At 35.4% G+C, this 24,104-nt stretch overlaps 2 protein-coding genes across 5 annotated transcripts in view; one reads left to right on the top strand and one right to left on the bottom strand.

Annotated features, from left to right (window-relative positions):
- The window catches only part of LOC123682785 (potassium voltage-gated channel protein Shaw-like), a 403,607-nt gene that overhangs the window by 86,138 nt on the left and 293,365 nt on the right, over window positions 1-24,104 (bottom strand). The window lies entirely within an intron of this gene.
- LOC123682789 (potassium/sodium hyperpolarization-activated cyclic nucleotide-gated channel 1-like) lies at window positions 5,049-23,235 on the top strand. Of its 2 annotated transcripts, XM_045621575.1 has the most exons (9): window positions 5,049-5,362; window positions 8,513-8,737; window positions 8,824-8,995; window positions 10,139-10,346; window positions 17,218-17,316; window positions 18,591-18,782; window positions 19,894-20,117; window positions 22,737-22,767; window positions 22,819-23,235. In XM_045621575.1, exons 1-9 carry the CDS (start codon window positions 5,121-5,123, stop codon window positions 23,061-23,063), a joined length of 1,638 nt encoding a protein of 545 aa, XP_045477531.1. In that variant the 5' UTR covers window positions 5,049-5,120; the 3' UTR covers window positions 23,064-23,235. The 2 variants fall into 2 exon arrangements, with proteins under 2 accessions (XP_045477531.1, XP_045477530.1); XM_045621574.1 differs by having other exon boundaries at window positions 5,063-5,362; window positions 22,737-23,235.

Genomic DNA, 24,104 nt, shown 5'->3' with positions numbered 1-24,104 from the left:
CGACCATGCAGATCTTTTGTTCTCTACCCTACTCATTCATAGAAACCCACGGAGGTCGTCAATGACGTTAATAAAACTGACAACCTCCTTAGGGGCCTTGGCCGTTACCACTCTGGTATCCAGGACCGGCTTACCCTTGTGAATGGTTCTTAGGCCAGCCAGCTCCGGACACTTGTTTACCATGTGTTCAGCTGTTTCTGCTTCCGATCTACAAAGCCTGCAAATCTTGTCTGCTGACTTTCCCATACGGTACAAATGATGTTTGTACCGACAGTGCCCCGTCAGCGGTTCTACCATCACCCGAAGCTCAGCTCGTGGCAGCTTCAAGAGCTTTTTGGCGTAGGTAGGTGAAATCGTCATGAATTTCTTGCCTGAACAAGTCTAGGAGTGTTAGTCCCAGTGGATTATCCTGTTGTTCAACTCCCATAGCTGGACCGCAGCTTTATATTGGTCTTTTCAAGACCCTCTTCCTCGCACCAGTTTTTCAATAATTTTGAGAGCAAGTTCCATTCGGCTACCTACTTAGTGAGCCCCCTTGCTTGCTTCTAACAGTCACCACTATGTCATCGGCGTAAGCGTTCTTGTGATATATAACTGATTATATATTACATGTCTTGATGAACCAATAGAATCCGTAAAAATTAAGCAATTTGTCATAGGAATTTGGAAAGAAATAAATAATCAATTATGATTTTGCCAACGTTTCGGAACGTCTTGTTCCTTTTTCAAGGCTGAAAATAAAACATTTATTAATCATAAATAGAAACATTAAAACTTGATTTCATACCTCATCATACAATTAATAAAATAAATATTTAAAATAGTTAGTCAAAATGACGAATAATCAAACGGTTTCGACGTATGTCAGTCAATAGATTAAAAACAAAAATCGGAACTACATATGTTCTGGTGCGATGTATCATTGACACATATTTTCAAATTTAGCCTCGGCTTATTCAACTATTCGAACCAGCAAATACACAGCACAAAATAATAATAAATAAAAAATTATTCACCAACATAAAAGACAAAACCCCTCCTTCCGTGCAATCTGGCCTAGTATATAAAATTCCATGTCAGGATTGTGATAAATTGTACGTGGGACAGACAAAACAATACTTGAAAGATAGGGTTAGACAACACAAGAATGATGGAAAACATTTAGAAGCCGAGAAGAAAACTGTCCTCACACAGCATACACATAGAGAGGGACACAGATTCAACTTCGAAAATGTAACTATCCTAGATAGAGAACAACATTACTTTAGACGTCTTTTAAGTGAAATGATATACATAAGAAGAAACAAGAGTGTAAATTATAGAGAGGATACAAATAACTTGAGTACTGTTTATGACTACATGATATCCAGGATAACGGTACCTAATGGATAGCAATTTCGTGTTTGTCGCCAGATTGATGTTTGCCTCTTGTGTTTGTTTTTATTTTTGTGCTGTGTATTTGCTGGTTCGAATAGTTGAATAAGCCGAGGCTAAATTTGAAAATATGTGTCAATGATACATCGCGCCAGAACATATGTAGTTCCGATTTTTGTTTTTAATCTATCGACTGACATACGTCGAAACCGTTTGATTATTCGTCATTTTGACTAACTATTTTAAATATTTATTTTATTAATTGTATGATGAAGTATGAAATCAAGTTTTAATGTTTCTATTTATGATTGATAAATGTTTTATTTTCAGCCTTGAAAAAGGAACAAGACGTCCCGAAACGTTGGCAAAATCATAATCGATTATTTATTTCTTTCCAAATTCCTATGACAAATTGCTTAATTTTTGAAACATGGACGTAAATAGTACAGAATCCGTAAATTTCACATAGTTACGGCGTATTGATGAGTGAATATACCACTAGTATAATCATTTTGGTGTTTCACCTCCTGCCATATTGTGATCATTTCTATAGTAACATTCTTGGACGTTCACCAACAAATAAAAGTCAAGCTCAGTGAAATGTCATTGAATTATCAAAATGCAATTATTCGTTATGTAATAGTAACGAATATCACTCGAGCGTAGACAATATATTTCGATTATACGAACCTCTTCACTCGACGTAATTCACGAAACACCACTCGAGCTGCGCTCTCGTGATGTTTCGCGAACTACCTCTCGTGAATCGGTGTATAATCGAATATTATCTATGCTCTTGTGATATTATAATTGATAATACAACTGATATTCTGATGAACCACTAGAATCCGTATATTTCCCATAGTTACGGCGTATTTATAAGTGAATATTTTGCTTGACGACGTGGCAAAATCGTTTTGGTGTTTCACCTCCTGCCATATTGTGATCATTTCTATAGTAACATTCTTGGACGTTCACCAACAAATAAAAGTCAAGCTCAGTGAAATGTCATTGAATTATCAAAATGCAATTATTCGTTATATAATCGTAACGAATACCACTCGAGCATAGACTATATATTTCGATTATACGAACCTCTTCACTCGAAGTCTCGCTCGAAGTAGTTCGCGAAACACCACTCGAGCTGCGCTTTTGTGATGTTCCGCGAACTACGTCTCGTGAATCGGTGAATAATCGAATATTATCTATGCTCTTGTGATATTTTAACTGAATATCAATGCAGAGTGAAAATATCTGGGTATTTGCTCGGCTATTGGCAAGAACTAGGGATATAACTACTGATTACTCAGAGTAATAATAGAATAGAATAGAATAGAATAGAATAGAGTTTATTTTTGTACTAAATAAACTCTATTCTATTCTATTCTATTTTATTCTATTATTACTCTGAGGATCCAATATACATCGCTTATTCACAACAGCTAGCCGAAGTCGATTAATTATTTCATGATTTCCGAAATAGATGAAAATGAGCTCAAGACATTGTATATTATTTCCACATGAAATATGTAGAAAATTCCCGAAGAAAAATCAGGAAAGTTAAAATTTGGATGATAATATTTCATATATCATAGAGATACCTCCATCTAATTTAAAATATGTTCCTATCCCCACTTCCTATCGAGTAATTACGGTGTCTAAGAACACAGCAAAACGTTAAGTGAGTAATTGGACTGAAGTGCCCTTGCTTTCAAGATAAACCTCCTTAACTAGTTGATACAGTTGAGAGCACTTCACATGAATTTAGGAAGTGGGTTGACTTTGTGTGCAGGTTCATCGATAATGAACATGAACGTTTCACACTGAAATAAACCTATACAACTTTCGAATTTTCCTTCTAAACTATAGAAGTATTGTAGATCTTGAAAAAATATGAAAATATTATCGTAATGATACGTATTTGTGATACTCAGTTCAGTTTATGTTTTCGAAATCTGAATAACTTGACAATTTAAAAATTCTTGCAGAAGTAAAAGAAAACATAGAAATCTTTCTTACCCATTTTGTCGAAGGTTTTTTTCAGTTCCAGCAATTCGAACCCATTGTGTGTAGATATTTTTAATTTCCCTCGTAGATCACACCAACTGATGAAGTATGATGTGATTTTTGAATAATATAAATTATCAACGGCCAGTCTTCCGCATTTCATCTTTCCCTTACTTCATTCAAGGAAGGAAGTGAGCTTACTTGCCAATTATACACTGGATATTACTTATTTTTCACTTTTAGAGCCCGAAAAGAACACTAGATAGAATTATGTGGTCATGATAGCTGTATTTTTAGAATATTGAGTATTGAGTATTTATAGCTCAAAGCGATAAATTTCTCTCAAGAAAACCCCACTAGTTTTCATATAAAACAAATTTAAAGCTGTTTTATGAAATTTGATTCTGATGGCATAGTCAGAACGACAAACAATATTTCATTGACAGTATCCGATTGACTCAAAATTTGACGTTTATCGCGTCACCAGGATAAAGTAACCAGACTTATCGTTTTGAATGGGACTTTCCTTTTTCTGGATTACTTGTTCCGGTTTCTCGATACTGAGCTCCAGGAAGCAAAATTATCTCATTTTCAGAAACTGGGCGAAAATAGGAATAATCTGCAACTTTGAATGTTTTTTTTCTTTCATTGGGCGTTCAGCAGACTCAACAATTGTCAATATTCTATGAATTTTCTGCTGAACGCATTCTATCAGTTTCCGCTACGGAGCGTATGCTAAGGACCGGCCGCCATCTTTGGTAGCGAATTTATTTTATTCTTCTTTTTGTTAGCATTTTGAGTAACTGAGATTAGTGATAGTTGTGACAGTGATTTTGAGACGAAAATAAAATTTCAAATATAGAAATAATAGAAACTGAAACATATACGTTTATTAACATTTTGAAATGTTGCTCTGAATAAATTTCCCATATATTGAAGAATGAAAAAGTAATAATATCCTAGCAAACTTGGAAATAAAAATCGATATTATAACAGGAATATGTCTTGCATTATAGCGTTACCTTCAAGAAGGACCCTTAACACCTATTGCTGTCAAGAAAATGAGCAAACCGTCCAGCAGAGAATACTAATGTTACCAAACTGATATACCTATCAGTAGCGGAGCTTCTTACGCTACTGATATTCAACAGAGCATTCAACAATCAAATCAGGATTCTCTACGCCTATGGCTCGCACACACAATCGACTAGCTCGATTGTGATTGGTGACACTAAACTTCCATCTCTCTTGTATTCGAGATCGAGCACAAATGTTTACTTTCCGTTCCTTCTACCTATATTTTAAGGATTCAATCAAAATTTTATGTTTATCTCGTCACCAGGACAAGGTGACCTTACGTCCTGTTTTGAACGTCACTGTCTTTTTTTTTATTCCTTGTCGCGGTGTCCTAATACTGATCTCCGGATCGCAAAATTGTCTCATTTTCGGAAACCGGAAAAAATCCAAATATTTAACAACTTTGAATGTGTTTTTTTCTTTTATTGATTCCCTGATTGATTTTTCCAACAAAATCTCTGAATAAAAATTCATAATGGACTACTTTCAACGATAGTTATAAGCCACACCGTATTCGGCTCTCAAACTAACAATTTCAATACAAGAAGTAGAGCTTTTACTTCTAACTCAACAATATATTAATTTATTATTATTATTATTTATGAAATATTTCGCGAAACATCGAAAAGGAACATCCGTCCCGCAATGTCACAAATTTCAGAATGTCAATGCCACATATCTGCTCCGTACAACATGAGACTTCTCAGACGTTCTTACCGTACAACGAAAACACCAAAAATGTATACAAAAAATTTCTCAGATATCTACTTGATTGGAGTTTGGTTTGGAAGAGACATCCTCAGTTTTCCCATTTCTATAAGAGTACAACTGCTTATCTGGTAGAAAGGAAGTTGCACGCTTCTAGCAGATACTTTTATATAATTCACCCAATGAGTAGATTGAGGTAAGTGCATTACTTTCAATTTGTTTATAGCTAGTTTGAGAGAATCAAACGCAATCATTCAGATAAATGTCAGAAATTTTAGAATTATAATGCCAACAAAATTTCAAATAAAAATGAAGCTGTAACTTATATCATGAAAAGTCCGATATTTCAGATTGGCGTAGATCAAAACATGAGACATAGTCAAACTGGATTCGACTTCGTACGCTTATATTTTTACTTCTGTATGCATGACCGGAATGCATATTTCCGTTTCTTATGTGGCTAGCGCAACTCGTACATTTATTATCCATGCTTTCTGCGTACACATTGCGTACACCTATATAAATATATTCATGTTTGAAACGATAATTTAATTTTTTTTCTTGAGATCAGGCTCATTTTAGTTGGGTTTTTATTAATTTTTCAATTTAGATGGAATAATATCGAAATAAATGAAAAATATCTATATCTAAGGTGTCCCATCAAAAAATTAAGTAAAAATCTCTGAACGGTTGATATTTTTGAAAAACCGATGTTTTTCGAAAAATCTGGAGTGGAAAAGTGCTCTAAAGAATATACGTCTCCTATGGAAACACCAACTCTCCTCTATATCAGTAAAACGGTAATTGATTTCTATTATCTACCTACTATAAGTATCATATAAATTTCACATGTGAAAAAACCGGCTCTATGTCTTTTAAAGTTCTTCAGATGCTTTCAGTGAGCATCGAATTCGGAACATCCTGTACATTCGAAATAAACACACAGATAAAGGTCATGGCATGGTTACGGAAACGAAGACCTATTTATCAAAAACATTCAAGTCAAAAGTGTGCTTGCAACGTTACTTTAGTCGTAAGGTATTGGTTCTTATAATTGCACAATATAAGAAAGGGTGCCATATGGTTATTATTCATTTAAACTGACTTTTTTCAAGTAATTTAATCAACTAAAACAACCAAAATTAACTGTAGTCTAAATAAGAAATTTTCATGGAAAAGGACGGATCAATTTGAGATTTTTTTTTTGTTGTCCCGCGAGTCTCCGTTCCCTAATGGAATAGAGCAACTGTTTGCGCTAGACACATAGGAAACGGAAAAATACGACCGGAACTGTCAAAAAGACTAAATCAGGTTGTTTTGGTTGCAATAGGTATACTCTCGGTGAATAAACTATAATTGCAATAAATAGATGCTTTTCCTCCGACCTGATTGCTTTATCATTTCATCACAATGTCTGTCATTTTCATTCTATACATTCGAAAAAAAACACACCGATAAAAGTCATGGCATTGTTACGGAAACGAAAACCTATTTATCAAAAACATGCAAGTCAAAAGTGTGCTTGCAACGTTATTTCAGTCGTAAGGTATAGGTTCTTATAATTGCACAATATAAGAAGTAGTGCCATAGTTTTTATTCATTTGGACTTTTTTCAAGTAATTCAGTCAACTAAAATAGCCAAAATTAACTATAGTTTAAATGAGAAATTTTCATAAAAAAGAAGGGTTCAATTTGAGATTTTAATTTTTTCAATAAAATTTCTGTGGGTAGAGTATAATAATTAGGATTGTTATTCTCAAAAATTAGATATTCAATTAACTTTGCACAGGTACCTTGTTTATAATGAATGCCGGCTTTCATTTACATTTATACCTACAGTTGAAATCAAATGTTATTGAAGTTAACGAGAAATCCCAATATCGAATACTATGTATTATTTGTGCATAAACCATCAACTATTCATAGAAAAATAAAAAATTAAATTGTGTGGCCAATGTATCGTGAGAAAAAATATACTATTCAATGATGTAAAGAATTATAAATGCAGAACCTATTAATTGAGAGGGCTGAATTGAGAAATTAAATAAAAACTCAACTAATATAAGCCTGATCTCAAGAAAAAAAATTAAATTATTATTTTAAACAAAAATATAACAATATAGGTGTATATGCAAAAAAAATATGCATGTACGCAGAAGCATTGTTAATAAATGTGCGAGTTGCGTTATAGCCACATAGGAAACGGAAAAATGCGACCGGAACGTTCAAAAAGACTAAGTCAGGTTGTTTTGGTTGTTATAGATATACTTTCGGTCAATAAACTATAATTGCAATTATTAGATACTTTTCCTCCGACCTGATTGCTTTATCATTTCATCACAATGTCTTTAATTTTCAAATTTTTATCTGGAAAAGGTATCAAATTCTTTTCTGTCCATCCGGACGTCTGTATACAAGATAACTCTCGAATAGAAGGACCAAGAAACTTGTAATTTGCGAAGTATTTCTTGATCTTCAATGCCAGCGTAACATTCGTTAACGGACAGCATCCGACTAGGCACTTTCAAAACTTGAAATAAAATTTGAATCTAGAATGACAATTTTCAACCTAGTAGGAAATATTATGTTGATTGAGTGACTCTACAAAAATTACCCAAAACTTTCGTGACCACGAAACCGACTGAGTTGAGATTGAATGTGTCTTTATAAAATAACAATTTTATGCAATGTGTGATATTTCAAGTACATCAAGTAGTCGAATCCATAAAAAATTCAGGAAAAATACTGAAAAGGAATTTGCCGATATTTCCAGGATATTAAATCTGATCAGGTTGAAATTTTTTTGTGTATGAATATTTTTCGATATTTTCACACCTTATGTTTCGAATTTTGTACTATCCCAGAAAACTACCCTTTTTCAATATGGTTCATTATTCACTCTTTCACTGCTAAAAATCTCAACAAGTTGAAAAAATGGAAATATGTATTTCAAAAACTCCGATATTATGTTCGCTAAGACTTTACGGGGTACATTCAGTGCCATAATGGCGATAAATATTGTCAATTCGATATGATATAATCAACGATTTTTTTACAAAATCTACATTTGCAAAAAAAAATTACATCTATTTAAAAACCCTCATGCCAGACGCCCTCATGCAAACGTCACCCACTTGACATCATTGTTACATAAATCTATAGCAAAGCACCAATGAAGAAAAGATTATGAACATCCGTGAACATTTTCAATTATAATGATAAGATGTTTTGACTCTTTTATTTCTCGGATAGAAGCTAGAAAATGGCACAAATATTTTTCATTTCCATCGTCAGATGTCGAATTCAGAACATCTTTTACAATTTAAGGATAATATTTTTTTTCCAGTTTTGGCATGGAATTAGTCCTGATGATGTCTTATCCATTCGCATTCATTTATTATCCACTAGCTTCTTCTTTTTTCAAATTGAAACACCTTTACCGTAAAGGGTACAGTCGCACAGAGACAACATTTCAGTGCATTTTCATGTTAGAGATTATATTGAGGTTCTTTATTGGAAGGAAACATTCCAGACTGAAGAAAGTTATAATCAATCAAAGGGTGATTATAAAGTAAGTGAATAAATTTATTTCTCTCTAAGTTTCAAGCTAAGCTCGTCACACTGAAATGAAATTTTTACAAGCCATTTTATTTACAGAAAATACATTCTCAGTTTTTATTTCATCATTGATATTTGTGGTGCCTTGCCAATCACATATGCTTTACCGCTTACAGAAGACAAAATAATTCTTATATGTTTGGCATCAATGAGAACCCTGAAAATTTTGAGAATTGGATCATTCCTATCATATTTACATGATTTATTGAAGGTAGGCTGAAGCAACATCACACACATACAAACATGGAAACGATTAATTTCTATATACCTAGATCGAAAGCATTAAATGCTCATTTCATAATTTTTCCTCTATTTCTCTTGACTAATAACTGATTTCTATTGTCTGTTATGAGTTTCATATAAAACATAAAAATTACGAAAAAACGCTTCAGAATGTTTCGAATATCCCGAACAAAAGTGAAGTTACAGCAAAATATTTTAAAAGAATATTTTTCAGAAACGCTTTGTAACTTGAGAATAAATCAAGATATCTATGATCTGCTTTCGGTTAGCTTAAAATATATCAACAGTTAAAACATCAAGAATATATTCACTCTTATTCCTGATGTATACATATATTAGTTATTATTTTTCTCCAGCAGGAGCTAATAGAGAAAAACGTATTCTATTCAGGTTGCAGACATTTTTTCTTCATCAGAAAAAGCGAGAAGAATCTGTTCTACTGTTTTTACTCATATCAGTATTTGTTATTTCGAAAAAACTGATTAATTGAAATTGAAGAAATTCTTGAAGACTCGAGCTATTTGAACAAGAGTTCACTCCAGGTTGGTCGAATCTCAATATTCCACCCACCATCAGGGCCGTCACTAGGTGGGAGGCAAGGTAGGCGGTTGCCAAGGCGGCAAAATTCAAGGGCGGTATTTCAAGCCTGACCAACAAAAATCACATGTGTAGAAATTCAAAGTACTACCGAATGAGATTTAATTCGGTCAGAAAAAACAGCAAGGAATACCGACAAATTCAATCAACATAAAAACCCTCGAAGGTGCATTATACTCATTAATATCCAGATGTCGCGTGATCCCTTCCTAGTGCTGAGTTATTGACGCACTCATCAGGCTTGTCAGTCTTCGTTATGCTAAACGTTGAAGAATTTTATTGCCACTTGGGACGGCTTCTGGAATATTTTACTTTTAATTCTCCGATTAGAATGTTTATTCCTCAGAATGGAAAATTTGGAATATGCCTAGGGCAGCAGTTTGGCTAGCGACGGTCCTATCCACCATTGAATATTAGCTTCCTACTCCACCTCAAGCTTTCTTCGCATTTCAATTTTTTATAAGATTAAAAATTTGAAACCTTTATGCAATCTTTATAATAAAAATTCTTTCAGGTTCTACATTTATCAGCCTATCAGGGAGTGATCAAATTCGTTACGATTATAGGATTCACAATTCACTGGTTCACTTGTATTCATTATGGAGTAAAACGAGTCCGTTACATATTCATTGAACCTAATACAGGCTACTCAGTGATCTACAGGAATGTTACAAATTCGCCATATCTTGATACTGCTTACAAAACAATGGGAACAATATTAGGTATACAGTTCTGAATGCATCCCACTTTTCACCATGGAGAGTTGAGCAGGATCAATATCATAAAAATCATTCGGATATGATTTTTGAAGGGGGTCAAGATTTGCATAAAATAATCCATATTGCAACAAAATGTAATTATTTTACTAGGACTAAAATTGAACCTACAATTCATTGAAATTAATGGAATCAGTTAACTTTTAACCGACGTAGTCCAAAAACAATAGCGCTATAACCGTTGTGCATTCTGCGAAACCGCAAACATAAATGGTGCAATCAGAATGGGTGGGCAAGTGTAACGTGTTTTTCTTTCTTCTAATTTTCATCAACAACATTTCCACCAACACTCTCATCCCAAAAATTTCATCACTTTCTTCTACTGCCCATTGAAGTGAGATACTTCCAAAGTATGGATCACCAAACCGAATTATTATTATAAGAGTCTAAAACGTACATAGGCATACAACTTTTCTTCCGCCGTTTTTTCCCGATATTCGAGGCTTTATTGTGCAAAACAGGTTATACATTTATGATTCGAAATATTTTCCATCGCTGGTCACTATTTTCTCTCATCTTCCAAGCAGCGTACGAGTACCGCGTTGAAAAAATTGGTAATTTTTCGAAGCGATCCATGAATAGATCGATTTTTTACTTACGGAAGTGCTTGATCAGCCAGGTTGTGTGCCATTGATCGAAACAAGTGATAGTCTGAGAGAGCAACGTCTGGAGAATACGGCGGAGTGGGGTAAGACTTCCCATTTCAACGTTTCCAAGTATGTCTCGACTACTTTCACAACACGGGGTCGAGCATTGTCATGCCGTAAAATCACTTTATCATGTCGTTGTATTGCGGCCGTTAGCCTTTGAATGCTAGGCTCAAACGCATTAATTTCGTTCGATAACGATCGCCCGTGATTGTTTCAGTTGGTTTTAACAACTCATATTGCCCTACGCCGAGCTGGTCCCACCAAATACTGAGAATCACCTTGGAACCTTGAATATTCAGTTTGGCCGTCGACGTGGAAGCCTGGCCGGGATATCCCCATGATTTTCTGCCCTCGGGATTGTCGTAATGAACTCATTTTTGTCTCCAGTCACAATGCGATAAAGAAATCCCGTCCATCTTTGCCTTCCAAGCAGCTGTCTACAAGCAAACATACGCCGTTCAACATCTCTTGGCTTCAACTCGTACAGCTCCCAATTTCCTTATTTCTAAATCATTCCCATGACTTTCAGGCATTTTGAAATGGCTTGTTGCGTCACTCCGAATGATCCTGCCAATTATTGTTGCGTTTGACACGAGCCTAGATCAAGTAATGCTTCCAATTCTGCATCTTCGAAAACCTTCTCTCTTCCACAGCCATGCTAGTCAAATCACCGTTCTTCAAGTGTTGAAACCACTCTCGGCACGTTCTTCAGCTAGTAGCGGCTTCGCCATAGGTAGTTGAGAGCATTCGATGAGCCTCAGCCGCAGATTTCTTCATATAGAAGAGAAAATTAAAACTTCTTGCAAATGACATATTCAATGCCATGTTTTATGTTATGTTTCCGAATTCCTAAGCTTATTGTATGAGATCTACGATCTATTTATTTTGACTACCACTTACCGCAAGAGCCATCTATTACTAAACGGCGGAAGCAAAGTTGTAAAACTTATATAAACTATAGTCTCTATAGTCAAAAAATTGCTCTCCGAGAGTAGAGAGAACACAATTTGACTACAGACACAAACAACACAAACCGCTCTCACAGGGCGCTCCTTAATTTCAGATCTTATTTTCTTGCTAACCGTTACTAGTTTGTTGCTGAGTTAATTAGATCATATGCGTTGATATGATCGGTTGAAATTTTAGAGGGGAATTGTCATATACACTGCGCAAAAAAATTAACGCACATTATGGAAATCTCAAATTTATTCTACAACTGAAGGTGTTCTCAATGATAATTATTTTTATCAGAATTATGCATGCATCCACTTTCAACGTTTTTCTTCAATACAGATGTTTTTTCCCAGCAGGAATAAAAAAAGATGAGATTATCAGATTTTGAATGTATTGGCTACATTCTGAAATCAGTTGTTCTCGATCAATTCTAGTGATCAATAGTTTTTCTTTCGTTTGATTTTCTACACTCGATCGCTATGCAACGCGAAACACGCAATTTGCCCAAGCGGTAGTTTTGCGAGAAGAAGGGTGGACATACACAAGAATTGCAGAAAGGTTTGGAGTTCCCCATACAAGTGTGTCCAGAATGTTGCAGCGATCCAGGTAGACAGGTATGAATGTCCGAAGACCAGGACATGGTAGACCACGGGTAACAACTGCCATTCAAGAACGTTACTTGGGGGTTCTTCGTTGATACAACGGTTTGCAACCGCTCGCCTCCTTCAAAATCAGCTTGAGCAAACTCATGGGATGCAAATTAGCACTCAGAAAATAAGAAATCGCCTCAGAGAATATGATTTAAGGCCTCGTGTCGCGGCAAGAGGCCCAGATCTTACCCCAGCCCATCGAAGGGCGCGTTTGGATTTTGCGAGACAGCATATCCATTGGGAAGAGGCTGATTGCGAAAGAGTTCTCTTCACAGATGAATCTAGATTCTGCCTCTACCATTTTGATCGTCGTTCCCTTGTATACAGACGTCCACATGAAAGATATGCTCAGTGCAGTTTCCTGAATATTACTGGTTTCGGGAGAGGATCGATTATGGTATGGGGTGGAATATCTTTGACTGCTCGCACAGACCTAGTGGTCGTTGATAATGGAGCTATGAATGCTGATAGGTATGTAAAGAACATTCTTGAAGAGCATGTAGTGCCATTTGCCCCATACATTGGTGAAAATTTCATTTTTATGGACGATAATGCCAGACCCCATCGTGGGCGCATCGTTCAGTGTACCTTGAAGAGGTTAAAGTCTCTCGAATGGAATGGCCAGCAAGAAGTCCAGATCTGAATCCGATTGAGCAGGTTTGGGACAACCTCAATAGAAGGCTGAGAAGTTCAGAAAATCATCCAGCTACTCTTAATGACTTAGGAATCCAACTCAGAGAAATCTGGGAAGGATTAGATCAGAACATTTTAAGATCACTCATTTTGAGTATGAACCGCCGCGTCGTTGCCGAGCTGTAATTAACGCAAGGGGTGGAAAAACCAAGTATTATCACTTATCAGCATTCCAGTATTTTGAAAATTGTTTAGTTCTCTTCTTTCATATAAGATTCTGTGAAATCCTGAATTTTTCTTCCATTTAATTTGTCTTGTTGCGTTCAAAACCTTCCCGAGAGAACATAAAAAATAAGTTATAAAGTCAATGTAGAGTTAACTTTCATTAAAATTGAGATTTTCAGAATGTGCGTTAATTTTTTTGCGCAGTGTATATGAATACAGTGCGTACGATCAGATACCTATTATGCCAATTGAAAAGATCGAAGCGCACCGCAGATTTGAAGGAACTCAAATGCGTACGTCTTTATTCCGCTACACAATTATGAATATATTAGGTCAATTATAAAGTCCCCGATCTGATGCACAGAAGGCGGTGTAAGTATTAAATCTATATGATTTTCAGTTAGAACCAACCTTCAAACGATACGTGGCAAAATTTGACAGCAGTCCGATCATTAGTTTGTGAGATATTGCGTTATGAGTGTAGCTACTTTTGTTATTTGAAAAAGAGACGGAAAAAATATTCCGTGTGCTGATAAAATATTGCTCTATGAAAGGAAAAAATACAGTTGAAGCAAAATCTTGACTTGATAAAGAGTTTCCAGGGTCTGCACCCGGAAAATCAAACATCATTGATTGGTATGCTAAGTTCAAACGTGGGGAAATGAGCACCGAAGACGGCAAATGCACTGGACGCCCAAAAGAGGCTGTCACCGACAAAAAAATCAAAAAATCACTATCACAAAACAATTTTGAAATTCAGTAAAGTGAAGTTGATCGAGATAGCAGACATTGTGAAGATATCATCTGAACGTGTACATCATAATTCGTATCATTCATGAATATTTGTACAGGGTGGGCAAATAACCGAGGCAAGCGACTATAACTCAGGATCCACTCATCTTAGAGTCTTGCGGTAAAAAAAATTTCTACTGAAGTTTACAAGAAAACTCACTGGAAATTGTTTAGAAGTTCATACCTCTACTGCTAGGGGGAGTAATAGCTATCGTCAAGCAGAAAAATGAATTTTACTCGAAAATGTTGATATCAAGTTGATGTAAAAACATCATCACTGTAATCCTTGAAAAATTCTGTATCTCGTGAGTTGTTACTTTCGATTTTACGACATCAAATGAGATTAGAGGAAAGGGGGAAATCTGAATTATTGAATTGTCTGTAACTTCAGTTTGGCTCAACATTCTTGAGCAAATTAGACCTCGTTTCAGAGATAACATCTTGTTGACTAAGGAAAAAATGAATCGATGATTAATTTGTTTTTGCTGCTTCCGATAGGGGCAGCTGAGTCAAAAGTTCGTTGTTTTGTTCATTTTTCTCCGAAACATCAAATGTAATGATAGGATTTTTTCAGCAGAAACATAAATTTCATTGAATTTGTTTGAAGAAACCAGAAGGTCGCAGAGCGATATATTCAGGCGTTCTAGATTCATGACCGAAGAAGATATTCTTCAGATGATGCACTGAAAAACCAAATTATGTCTCTAGGTTCTATGGCCACACATCCCAGGACTGAAGGTAATCGAATACGAAATTCCAATTCATTGTCTCAAATGTTCAAATGCACACAATTTTCCTATCACAGGAGAAATCATTTATGTTTTTTTTTATAATTTTTTTATAAAATTTTTCTTCCTTTAGTTAAACTTCTCGATTCCACAAAATTTTATGGACCGACGAATCTACCTTTCGTAGGGATGGAAGAGTCAAAGGAAATTACTTACATTATTGGTCTCGAAAATTCACATTGGATGCGAGAAGTTCCACACCAAGGTCGCTGAAGTCTGAACGTTAGGTGTTGAATTTTTGGAAATCGAATTATTGGGCTCAACTTTTTTTAAAAAGTCATTGACTGGTGCCTTTTTTTGAATGTTTACACAAACGATTTGCCGATCTTGTTAGAAGATGTCCAATTGGCAACCAGGGCACACATGTTCCTAAAATTGGAAGCTCATTTCCTTGGTCAGCCAGGTTACTCGTTCTCTCAAATTTTATTTATAGGGTCGCATGAAAGACATTATGTATGAAACACAACCAACAACAAGATTAGATATGCAAAATAGGATCCGAAATGACATTCAACAAGCAGCTGATTTGTCCGCTCAACAAAGATTAGAATAATGTGAGCTACAAGGCGGAAGACAAATCGAACAAATCGAAATTTTGTCATCATTATTGAGGACATTTCTATGCTCCATTGAAAATCTTTTTGACTATACTTTCTTCTTAAACCCTGAAATGAGTGGCCATAGAAAAAGACTCAAAAGACAATTTGGTCTTTTAGTGCATCCAATTAAAAAAAAAATTGTTGAAAAATAATTTCTTTTAGCCATAACTCCAGAACGCCTGAAGCTATCGCTTTGCGACCTGCAGGTTAATTCACACAAATTCGATGGAATTTCTATTTCTGTTAAAAGGATATTCTATCATTACATTTGAAAAAATTCGGAGAAAAATGAACAAAACTATGAACTTCTGAATTAGCGCCCCCTATCAGAAGGAAGAAAAACAAATTTACCATGAGTATATTTTTTTCTTCAATCAACAGGATGTTATCTCTCAAACGAGATCTAATTTGCTCAAAAATGTTGAGTCAAACTGAAGCTATAGATATTTAAATCGGGAGATTTCTCCCTTCCTCCCACCTTTATTTGATGTCGTGAAATCGAAAGTGATTATTTAAAAAGATAGAGAATTTTCCAAGGATTACAGTGATGATATTTTTTCATCAACTTGATATGAAACATTTTCGAGTAAAATTCATATTCCTACTCGATGACGCCCCCTAGCGGTAGAGGTATGAAATTCAAAATAATTTCTAGTATGTTTTCTTGTACACTTTAGTGATTAAATTTTTTACCGCAAGTCTCTACGAAGAGTGGATCCTAAGATATAGCCGCTTACCTCCCTTAATTGCCACCCTGTACATGAGAAAGCCGTGTGTAAAATGGGTTCCGCGCGAGCTCATAATAGATCAAAAGCAACAACGTGTTAATGATTCTGAGCAGTGTTTGAAGCTGTTTCAGTGCAATAAACCTGAATTTTTGCGTCGATATGTGAGAATGAAGGAAACATGGCTCCATCATTTCACTCCGGAATCCGATCGACAGTCAGCTGAGTAGACTGCACACGATGAACTTGATCCAAACCGAGAAAAAACACAACAGTCAGCTGGCAAGTTTATGGCATCATAATTCTGACATGTGCAAGGTATAATATTTATCGATCACCCCCAAAAAGGACAGACCATCAACAGCTATTATTATATAGCATTATTGGATCGTTAATAGGATGAAAAATGTGCTTTTTCATCGAGACAATGCGCCGTGTCACAAATCAATGAAAATAATGACAAAATTGCATGAATTGCTTCTGCATCCACCGTGATTGCCAGATCTGGTTCCCAGTGAATTTTTTCTGTTCTCAGACCTCAAAAAATGGACGCTGGAAATAAATTTAGCGCCAGTGAGAATTAATCGGCGAAACTGAGGCATGTTTCGAAGCGAAAAACAAATCGTACTACAAAAATGGTATCGAAAAGTTGGAAAATCGCTATATTCGCTGTATCACCCTCGAAGGCAACTTATGTTTAATAATAAAATCGAATTCTGCCAAACAATTGTGTTTAACTATGGTAGACCGGAGACTTTTCAATTGGCCTGTTACATGGAATAAATTGATTTTGTTTCACAGCTGCAAGACGTGACAGTCCTTATAGGACAGCAATAGAACATAAAATATTAAACTGCCTTTTTCTATTGTGTGGAAGGGTTATAATCCTGTTTCTAGGTGGTAAGTATTTAGCAATAACTCCCATTGTTACACTGAAATTTATCATAACTATTTTACCATTTGCTAATTAACTAGTGAATCATTCGGTCATGAGTGATATATTATGTGTATTAAACACTTGAATATTCAAAATAAGAGAAAAATTACTTTCGTTTTAAGGAAAAAGTATGTAAAAATGATATATGCATGCTTTGAATATACTTTTTTCCTCTCTTGATATATGTCAATACATATATATCGATGTTACCAGCAAATGTTTATGTATAATCCGGCATTCTATACAATGCCTAAGCATTGCATAAAAAGCCTGAAAAGGTCAGGCAATGTGAGAAATATTATTAATTTCATACATTGTCTAGGCATTCTATAAAATACTTAATGCCCAACAGTTAATGTGTTTAAGTGCGGGTTCACATGACAAGCGCTCAACGCATTTTAGTCTCGATGCACACGAGCGATCGTCACGTGGCGTGCTCGCTGCGATCTCGTAGCGAGCATGTTGTACCGAAAATTGAGTCTCGATGCACAGGACAATGTTTTCCCTCTACAAATCTTCAGTACTTCCTTTCCTTAAAGTATGGATGCATCTAGGTAGATATCGGCCATGTGAACCACCCAGTGGTTCACTGCACTGCAGTGCCTAACCGCTTCCCACTTCGAATAAAATACATGTACCTTTAAACGGGAGTTGTCAAAACACGCGTTGAGCGCTTGTTATGTGATCCTTCTCTATGGTAAGATCGCATTGAAAAGCGTTTCATGAGCCCATTCACAATTCACATCCCACTTCATTCCAGTTGAAGATAGATATCTGGTAGATCTCTCGATAGAATTTGATAAGCATAAGTTGCGAATTTATTGAAATGGTGGCATTACTCGGCACACGTTGATAGGTCTATAAAAACTCAACCTTCCCTCACAGTTTCATTACTGAACAAAACCAAACTCAATAACAGTTTAATCCATATGAAATAAAAATAAGTTTAAATAAAATAAAACGAAGTAATTTCCACTATGTTATTTAATTGTTAGCAACAATTGTTTCGCCAATTGTTTAGCCTGATGAAGCCACAGTGTGGCGAAACAATTGTTGCTAACAATTAAATAACATAGTGGAAATTACTTCGTTTTATTTTATTTATAATGAATTTCCGCCAAGTAAGGACCCAATCCATTAAATAAAAAATAAGTTTATTCAAATGGTCTGATGGAAACTGTTCCAAAAAATATAACTTCGAGTAGACCAACAATTCAATCGTATCAATTTCTTCTAGTCGTCTTGATTAATCAAATACTACAAACAGCAGAAATGGATATAAAGTACCGTGATGTTTTGGGTCAATTGAATGAATTCATGAAACGTAAGAAGCTACCACTAGCAACAAGAAACAGACTTATCGCTTTCTATGAATACAAATTTCAAGGAAAATACGTGAAGGAGAAGAAAATAGAAAATTTACTATCAGGTGAGAAATATTTTGTGCAAATCAATTAGAAAAGTGATGAGAAAATACTATAACATTTCTCTCAAAAAGTTAGGACGATGACGGCCGAATTTGGACGACCGAATCAATCACATGTAAAATAATCTTTGTGCTCGATCCCGAATACAAGAGAGATGGAAGTTTAGTGTCACCAATCACAATCGAGCTAGTCGATCGTGTGTGCGAGCCATAGGCGTGGAGATTCCTGATTTGATTGTTGAATGCTTTATCAGGAATCCTTTTTTCATAACTTCACAATAGCTTAGACATTAAACTGAGAAAAACATTGATACTTTTGAAGCACAAAAGAATTCTCATGAAGAAATCCCATTGTAAACTATTTTTGAGCATCAATTGAGAATTTCGAAATTAATCAAATTATGTTACGCTACTGCTGTCCCGTCAGACAAGGAACTATGGATGTTAAAATCAAAACAAATGAATCAGTTAATTTCAATCAGTTCAATTTTTCGGTCACGATGAGAACTACTCAATACACTCTTGCTTGTGCTAAACGTTTCGATTCAGGAAATAAAAATTATTCAGTCACACGACAGATATTGCAATTACTATGCTACCATTGCTTGAGTAACAATTATATTCATGAAGTACTGACCAGAATTTAGTATACCAAAATCCAAAATTGGTTTTTTATAAAACATAAAAATATGATGCAGGGTTAGAATCATATTCTTTATTTGACTGAAGCAATGCTACAGAATAACACATGGACCAAGCTAAATTGTGGCCCCTTAACCCCAATTGTCCCTCAGGTTGAATGAGTTTTAGGTGACCCCTCTCCTCTCCAATGTGAACCCTCAATTATCAGCTTTCAATAAAGCATAAATTGAATTTTCACAGTATAATAGTATCCTCAATTAATTCTTTTCCAAACCAACTTCTTCTTCTCCTTTCTTCCAAATAGGCTTGTGCCTGTTTCTCATCGTAACTCGCCCTACCAACTTACAGATCGAAAAACTGTATTTTCATACCTCTTCATCCAGTGCTGATAATATCTGTCAACAGTCCTGATGATTATACATGTAAAACCTTAACTTAAAACAAACATCTTATTGAACATATTTATTAACAGATCGGCTCAAGAAAGAAGTTAACTTCCATTCAAGTAACCAACTGATCAAGCAAGTGCAAATTTTCGAAGATGTTCCCACGAAAATTTTAGGAGAAGTACTGAGCCACCTAAAATCCGAAGTGTTTTTGCCGAATGATATCATCATAAGTGCTGGTTCTCCTGCTGAATGTATGTACTTCATAGCAAGTGGTACAGTGGCTGTGACTACAGCTTCCGGCAGAGAGGTTAGTTAGCAAGCTTTTGTATTTGGTTGAAAAAAATGGCTCATAATGACTTTTGGTATTCTGCAAATATTGATTAAGGACATAAATATCAGTTTTTCCTTCAGATAAACTTTTTAATATTTGGAACTTTGAAGCTTTCACAATTTTCAATCATATTTCGTACGATTGTTACTCAGTGATGGTATGACTACTTACGATTCCATGTATAAAACACAACATTCAATAAGTGCCGGCCCAAAACAGTAAAAACGCACCCCAAAGCTCATCTTATATTTCAATACCTGTTCCGTAGAAAGTTTCATCTTTGGTTTCAAAATAGCCGTCAACCTTGCAAATCACTTTTTAATTAGAGCCAAAATTTTTCCTTGCTAGAGTAATTAATCACAAGACGCCAGGATTGAAGAATAAGTTGGGATATCAAGCAGTTATAGGCAGAATTTGACCACGGCTATCATCAAGATGGGACATTGAGCATGGTCTCGGTGAATGAAAATTTTTATATTCTACATTTGAGCTGATTTTGGAGATTTTAGTTGCTTTGGTTGGCGAACCAAGTCGCCAGAATTATCGTAAACAAAATCTTAGTGACCAAATCTGTATATTAGACATCTTACATGGTAGGTACTAACGAGAATAACTAGTGGTGTTGCACTGGCAGTACCATCTATACGCCAGGACCGAGACCTGAGTAACGTATCATAATAAAATGAATATCAAATGATTAATAGTATATTGTCATATTTGGAAAAGATCTTGGTAGGTATACTGATGTTTCATAGATAAACTAGACATTTTTTCGGAAAAATTCAGGTACTACTGTATGTAGGATCCAGTTATTATTCCCTGTAACGAATGGAGATGGTCAACCGGATGCTCGGAGACCTATTAGTTTCTTTTAGTGTCGAGGGCATGACAGTTTCAATCGATTTACAGGGAACGAATTGTTATTGTACATTATGTAAAAAGGATGTGTTTTTCTTCGGGGTGTCGAAGAATGTGTTATGTCGGTTGTAAAACTTAGGGGATTTACGGGGATTGGGAAAGTTCCAGAACAAGACGGTTATGCCAGATGTGTTACATCTGTTTCTCAGGTTCTAGTCCTTCTAGAATATTCGATTTCCAGGAATCCGCGAAGATCTTTGGGGGCGGTACGGCAAAAGCCCTTATTGGACTAGGGAATGGTACTTTCCCCTGAGGGTGTGGTCAAACCGAGAGAAGGGAGATCAATATTCGAGAGAGGGTAGTTCCAATCGGCAGAGAGCACAGTTCAGATTGAACCGAGGACCGGTACAGAGGGTACAGTTTAACTTAAGTCGACGACGAGTAAAGATCAAGTTCGGTCGGTCAACTTAAGACGTACGACGTAAAGACGGTTCGCGGACTAGATTAAGACGAGTCTCGAACAAGTCAAAGACGAGACGACCGAAAACTTGAAGTACGACGAAGACGTGATAATCGAAGACGTTTCGAGTATTAAAACTAGAGTTGAAGACGAAATTCAGTACCGTAGTGAGAAACTTGTTATTAGGACGTTATCAGGATCTTCTCAATACTGAGTTTGTCATGTATAATTGTGGCTTTGTAAATAAATGTAAATAATTCAAAATAGTTTAATTATTACAAATCCAACAAAGTCACGGAGAAAAAGACGAAAGGCCAGGTAATCGAATCATACCTCTAGACGATCGATTAACCAAGCCTACATGTATTCGATTTGTAGACAAAAATTTCCAGTTGAAATTAAGACTGATGAAATTCAGAAGGCTTTAACTACTCAATCGGGTCATACCATAGATGCACTATTCTCTAGAGATTTGAAAAAATTGTTTATTCATTTAGTAATTTATGGCTTCCATATTTAATGTTTTCAATTTCGGAATGTCTTTCAAGTTATACAGGGTGGCCATTTGAAAACGAAACAGACGAGATTACAGACGAAATAAAGTTTTTCGATAGAAATGCTCGGACAGGTCGATTTCTGTTTCGAGGGGGACAACTTAAGATGTAGGTTACGGACGCATAGCGCTTCAACCCTTGCTGCTACAACCCCCACCCCCAATTTTTGAATAGGGAAGATGGGGTGAGTGATACCTCAATTTAAAGGTATTTTTATACTGATTTCAGCACAGTAATTGTTTTAGTTCTCGAAATATTCATGCGTTAGTTAGTTACGAAGGAAGCCACAGGCATGGTTGTTTTGAAGCTCAAAATGTCGATTTTTCACAAAACACTACAAGTGCCATGAAAACACCACTTCATTTTCAAATACTTAGTTAAGAATATTTCGAGAACTAATGCATAAAATGAAAAAACAATTACTGTGCTGAGATCAGTATAAAAATACCTTTCAAATGAGGTATCACTCACCCCATCTTCCCTATTCAAAATTTGGGGGTGAGGGTTGTAGTAGCAAGGGTTGAAGCGCTATGCGTCCGTAACCTACATCTTAAGTTGTCCCCCTCGAAACAGAAATCGACCTGTCCGAGCATTTCTATCGAAAAACTTTATTTCGTCTGTAATCTCGTCTGTTTTGTTTTCAAATGGCCACCTGTATATAGGTTAGCTTGATAACATTCAATTTTCATCATGTCTGAAATAATTAAATAAACGAAATTTCAGGTTTGCCACCTGGAAGATGGAGGTTACTTCGGTGAGGCAGCTTTAGTACTGAACTATAAAAAGTCGATGTGTAACATTACAGCATTAGAAATATGTGAAACATACCGTTTAGATTCAAAAACATTCAGAAATTGTTTCAAGAGCAATCCCGGAATATTTCAGAAATTGAAAGCAGAGGCGGAAAAAAGAGAACTTGAGACTCAGAAATTGGAAGAGGAATTTCAAGAGAAACTTTTCCTCAAGACGTACCTTGGTGATAGAAGAAGAGAAACCTACGATTCTATTCAGTCTGGCACACAAAGAGATTCACAACAAAAATTCATGTAATTTCGATAATATTATTGAATATACAATTGTAGATACCCATATAGGTACATAAATGTTATAATTGGGAACTCCAGGTGTCAGTTACAGTTAAGTAATAATGGAGGTTTTGAATGAGATATAATGTATCTACTTATCATTTCTTTTTAGTGAATAAAGTATTTTCTTATTTTAATTATTTGTGAATGTCGATACAATAATTGAAATCTCACACAAGAACATCAATTTTCATATCGCCCGGACTCCATAATCGTCATCTTAATAGCTCTCCAGGGAATACCCAGCTATAATATAACTTATATAAACTTGTATTTTCACATCCTAAGAGTTGTCTTAAAACTCACATATAGGTAGGTTATACGTGACAATTAAAATTTAAGGTCGAAGATAAAAAAAATATACGACTATATTTAGCGTATTCCTTTGGGAGTGTCTCATTATTTATGGGTTTCTTATTTGTTATCTGCATTAATATTGTAGAGCTAAATTTCCTACAACTTTTGTTTCAAAAATTCTTCATAAGTTCAATCGTTTTCGCGATTTAAAAACTCAAAAACGTGAAAGAGACTCAATTTTTTATTGAAGAAAAACTTGTCCTCATATGAGGACAATAAGAATAACACAACTCAAGAATGATAGTTTGGACACAGTGCAACTAGATTGAATAGAAATTATTTTCCACTGAAATCGAATCTTTTGCTTCTAATTCGAATATTATTTTAAGTAGAAGTTCTTTATGGGTTGAGTCTGTAATGAGTTCATTACAGCACTGTCTTTGAAACTGTAATGAACTCATTACGATACTGAAATAGAGAAAAGAAACTTATTCTTTCAAATTGAAAATCACAATGTTACGACTAAATGATTTTACAATTTTAAACAAGGTAGAACGGAGTCCGAAAAGATTAGTCTACAATACGTTTAATACTACGGTCTAAACGGAACTTAAAGCTAGTTTGTGTCTATTTCACCTCAGATTCTGAAAAGAATCCGTATCATCACTCTTCGAACATTGCACTTTCCACGAACTGATTACGCTGTGTC

This window comes from Harmonia axyridis, chromosome 6, assembly GCF_914767665.1.
Source record: "Harmonia axyridis chromosome 6, icHarAxyr1.1, whole genome shotgun sequence".
Classification (NCBI taxonomy): domain Eukaryota; kingdom Metazoa; phylum Arthropoda; class Insecta; order Coleoptera; family Coccinellidae; genus Harmonia; species Harmonia axyridis.
The sequence above is the reverse complement of the archived record's forward strand: the minus strand, read 5'-3'. Positions and strand labels throughout refer to the sequence as shown.

Bases quoted from the DNA above. Each gene is read 5' to 3' on its own strand.
- LOC123682789 (XM_045621574.1), top strand. From the start codon at position 5,121: ATGTCAATGCCACATATCTGCTCCGTACAACATGAGACTTCTCAGACG. The intron at 5,363-8,512 runs GTAAGTGCATTA...TTTTTTTTCCAG, and splicing joins CACCCAATGAGTAGATTGAG to TTTTGGCATGGAATTAGTCC. The intron at 8,996-10,138 runs GTAGGCTGAAGC...AAATTCTTTCAG, and splicing joins ATTTACATGATTTATTGAAG to GTTCTACATTTATCAGCCTA.